We start from the raw sequence: 3,806 nt of genomic DNA on the forward strand, positions 1-3,806 counted from the left end.
TTTCAACTACATGTCGATTTTTACGTTCAACACGACCATTTTGTTGAGGTGTGTGAGGACAAGAAATCTCATGAATAATACCATGTTGTTGAAAAAATGTGGAGAGAGAGCGAAACTCACCACCCCAATCAGAACGAATATGTTTAATAGTGCCATTAAATTGGGTGGAGATCATAGTGTTAAATTTGAGAAAGGCAGAAAAAGCTTCATCCTTAGTATTAAGTAAATAGAGCCAAGTGAAGCGAGTAAAATCATCAATGAACAAAATGAAATAACGAACACCAGTAATAGCAGTAACGGGGGAAGGACCCCAAAGATCAGTATGTATTAATTCAAAAGGCATAGAAGCCCGAGATACAGAGTTCGGAAAACTAAGGCGATGGGATTTACCCAACTGACAGGAGGAACAAAAAGACATATGATCATTTTTTGAAAGTGAAAAATTACATAAAGAAGTAACACGAGAGACTTGATGACGAGAATAGTGAGGTCTAGACGGGGTAAGATTGGGGTTAAAAGGTGGATGTGGTGGCTTGAATCTTTGTGGCTGAGTTGTGGGTTTTGGTAGTTGAAGGTTAGCAAGATTGGCTTGAAGGGAGCTGATCGTGGTAGTGGCATTTTGCCGGTCTAGGCGAGCGTCATAGCTTAATAAGAGGGAATACACTTCTTCAATGGGCGGTTTCTCAGATCTGGAAAGAATGGGTGAGACAAAAGCATTGTATTCAGGGCCTAAACCATTGAAGAGGTACGTGAGATGCTCATGGTAGGAAACGGGTTCGCCTACTGAGGCTAAAGTGTTGCACATAGACTTCAGTTTCTGAAGAAAAACAACAGCGGAGAGACCATCCTTCTTGAGATTTTGCAGAGAAGTTCGAACATCCGAGATCCGAGCGAAAGAGGCGGCAGTGTAGATCTGCTCCAGCGAGAGCCAAATTTCAGAGGCAGTGGTGAACCCAACGATTTGCCCAAGCATGTTATCGGCCAAGGACGCATACAACCAACTCATGATGAGGCGATTGTATCGATGCCAGTTGGAGAAGGCTGGGTTGACCATCGGCGAAGAAGCATCCAGGTGTTGTGGCGGACAGGGGATGGAGCCGTCGATGTAGCCTTCTAACCCATTGGCGATAATGATATTTTGCATTTGCATCCGCCATACTAAATAGTTAGTATCATCAAGTTTGATGGAGATGGCTTGGGTAATGGACGGAAAATGATTCAGCTGTGGGCAGGCAACAATGGTGGTTGCAGGTTGTGTATGTTCTGGGTGTGTTGATGTGGGTTCATTTGGAGGGTGTTGTGGTGTTTGTTCTCCTTGGGTAGGTAGGGTGGATTCGGAGCTGATTATAGAGGCCATGGTAGTCGGTCACGGCTCTGGTACCATGACAGAAGGAATAGGAAAAGTTGTTGTATTCCTTGAGTAATATCAGAGATGTACAGTAGCTATATAAAAGAAAGAACAAGAGGACCACATACACGTGTCCAGTACAGAGAAAAGAAAAAGCTAGAGAGAAGGGAATACAAATTAAATCAATTTAATTAATCATGGTTTAACAAGTAAAAAAGTTTTATATATATATATATATATCACATTATTAATACTAAGCAACCTTACAACATTTCATTTGAAGAAAACATACCGTCTCAACATCGATCTGGTCCATGTTTTTTAGTTTTTGCACATGACCTGTAGTATTTGGGTCAAAGACACTGCCAATGAAGCTATAGACTTGGGAAAAGTCGGGAAGAACTGCAGAAGATGAATAGATATCATTGAGACTTAAGTCCAAGTATAGAATCAAATCAAGCAATAAAATCAAGAAGATGAGCGAGACAAGCATATTTGCTCAATATGAGACTGCATATGTTTGTGAAATTGTAAAACAAATAACATTGACATGCAGAATTATTGAGGTCTACGCAAGTAATAAAATTATACCTTTTGTTTCATTTGACAAGTTAACTGTCTGTGCAGAATTATTATTCCATGACGAGATAGCATAGCATAGCAGCACCAGCGAGGGGGCTCCTAAGTGATGAATCTGGCATTTGGATATAACCTGAAACTTGTATGGGTGGTGGTACTGAAAGAAAAGAAAAGAAGTATAAGATAGATTGCAAAGTTGGTGAGTTTACAATTTGGCATGCTGGAGATATACCCTGACTATTTTTACAAGCTTTCTGAGGATATGGATGAGCAGCTTTCCTCTTTGGCCGAGGCGGAGGTAGATGTTCACTTGTCCCATTCTTCTGAACCTTCAGACTACGTATCTGCAGAGGAAAAAAAATCTCTCATGTAGGATTCACTTTAAGCCCTACCGGTAGGGCTCTCAGTGTTTTTCGACCCGTGAACAGTTTTTGGAGCGAATTTTTTATATGACCGTATATATTGTAGCTATTTAGAGCATCCTGTAAAGTTTCATAAAATTCCGAATAGTTTACAGTACCGAAAACTAGGTTTAAACATGTTGATTTCCACGCGCATAAAAAAAATTAGCCACGCATGTAACAACATGTTTGAATCAAGTTTTCGGTACTGTAAACTATTCAGAATTTTCTGAAAATTGCATCGATGCTCTAAATAGCTATAATATACACGGTCATAAAAAAAATCGCGCCGAAAACTGTTCACTGGTCAAGAAACACTGAGAGCCTATAGTATCGCTCTTTGAAGGCCCAAGAAATTTCCTATATATATATAAATATACATTACTATTATTTGTTGATTTTGCTATTAAATAATAGAATACATGACTTGATAAGTTAAGATATCAAGCATTTCTCCTTTTAACTATTAAAATAAATGAATCAAGAGTACTGAATGGAGATGAGATCAGATTATATGAGACACAATGAGGTTTTTCTAACTGCTTTCATAAGTCAGGATCAGTCCAAACTTGATATTCTATCAAAAGTGAATAGCGCCTACCAAGTGAATTCTTTATTGCCAATCAATTTTATATCGTACGACTTATATCTCTTGCAGGCATATTCTTCCCAATGACTTCCTAAATAGCCTACTGAAATTAAAATTATGAAAGATGGCCATGGGCAGACATTTTAAGCAAATGAAAATCAACCAACTCATTGAATATAATAAAAGTTAGTTATCTTGCACTAAATGCATGAAAATAGTGCACTGTATACGCAATAATGCATGTCTTTGATCCAACAAATGCTTCAATCTTTTTCCAATCGCGGTCAAAGCTGGATGAAAAAAAAAAAGTAAATGAGTAAGGTCGCCAAAAATCCAAAAGACCAATTTTGAATTACTTGATCACAAGTGGCCCATTTTTTTTTTCAACTCGCTTATTTTTTTTTGATCTCAAGTGTCTTTTTTGCACTATGCGGATCTATTGCGGCTTGACTCACTCTTTTTGGATCGGTGTAGATCGAATGTCCGCTAGGGAATTGGCTCTTGATACCATGACAAGAATCATGAGGCTCCATCTAAAAACCAATTGGTGATTAGTGGAATTACACATGTTCTTATTAATGGTTCAATATTCTTACAATTATTCCATGTGGGACACAATAGTCTAATAATGCATCCAGTCCAGTCTACGAATATGATGAAACACAAAGCCCATCTAAGAAGGAAGACTAATACAAGATCACTCACTACAAGGTTGTGTAGTGAATGCACCATCATGATCATGAACTCTGGATTCAAGATTAATTTATATAGTTTTCTTAAGTAAAGCAGCTAGCCCTCAATTAATATTTAAAACTTTTCCATCATCAGAATGAATTCAAATCAGAATCTAATAACCAAGACCACCTAAAGATGCCCTGTTTAAAATTTC

The 3,806-nt window shown here is 38.1% G+C and overlaps 1 protein-coding gene across 1 annotated transcript; it reads right to left on the reverse strand.

The window, feature by feature from the left end:
- Positions 1-1,601: 1,601 nt before the first annotated feature.
- LOC133799335 (protein REVEILLE 3-like) lies at positions 1,602-3,428 on the reverse strand. Its single transcript, XM_062237356.1, has 5 exons — positions 3,373-3,428; positions 3,150-3,207; positions 2,137-2,271; positions 1,940-2,084; positions 1,602-1,750 (listed from the first exon to the last, which is right to left on the reverse strand). Exons 1-5 carry the CDS (start codon positions 3,426-3,428, stop codon positions 1,602-1,604), a joined length of 543 nt encoding a protein of 180 aa, XP_062093340.1.
- Positions 3,429-3,806: the final 378 nt, after the last annotated feature.

This window comes from Humulus lupulus, chromosome 9 (genome assembly GCF_963169125.1).
Source record: "Humulus lupulus chromosome 9, drHumLupu1.1, whole genome shotgun sequence".
Classification (NCBI taxonomy): domain Eukaryota; kingdom Viridiplantae; phylum Streptophyta; class Magnoliopsida; order Rosales; family Cannabaceae; genus Humulus; species Humulus lupulus.

Bases quoted from the DNA above. Each gene is read 5' to 3' on its own strand.
- LOC133799335 (XM_062237356.1), bottom strand. From the start codon at position 3,428: ATGGTATCAAGAGCCAATTCCCTAGCGGACATTCGATCTACACCGATC. The intron at 3,208-3,372 runs GTGAGTCAAGCC...TTTTTCATCCAG, and splicing joins TCTACACCGATCCAAAAAGA to CTTTGACCGCGATTGGAAAA. The intron at 2,085-2,136 runs GTAAACTCACCA...CTTTTCTTTCAG, and splicing joins TATCTCCAGCATGCCAAATT to TACCACCACCCATACAAGTT.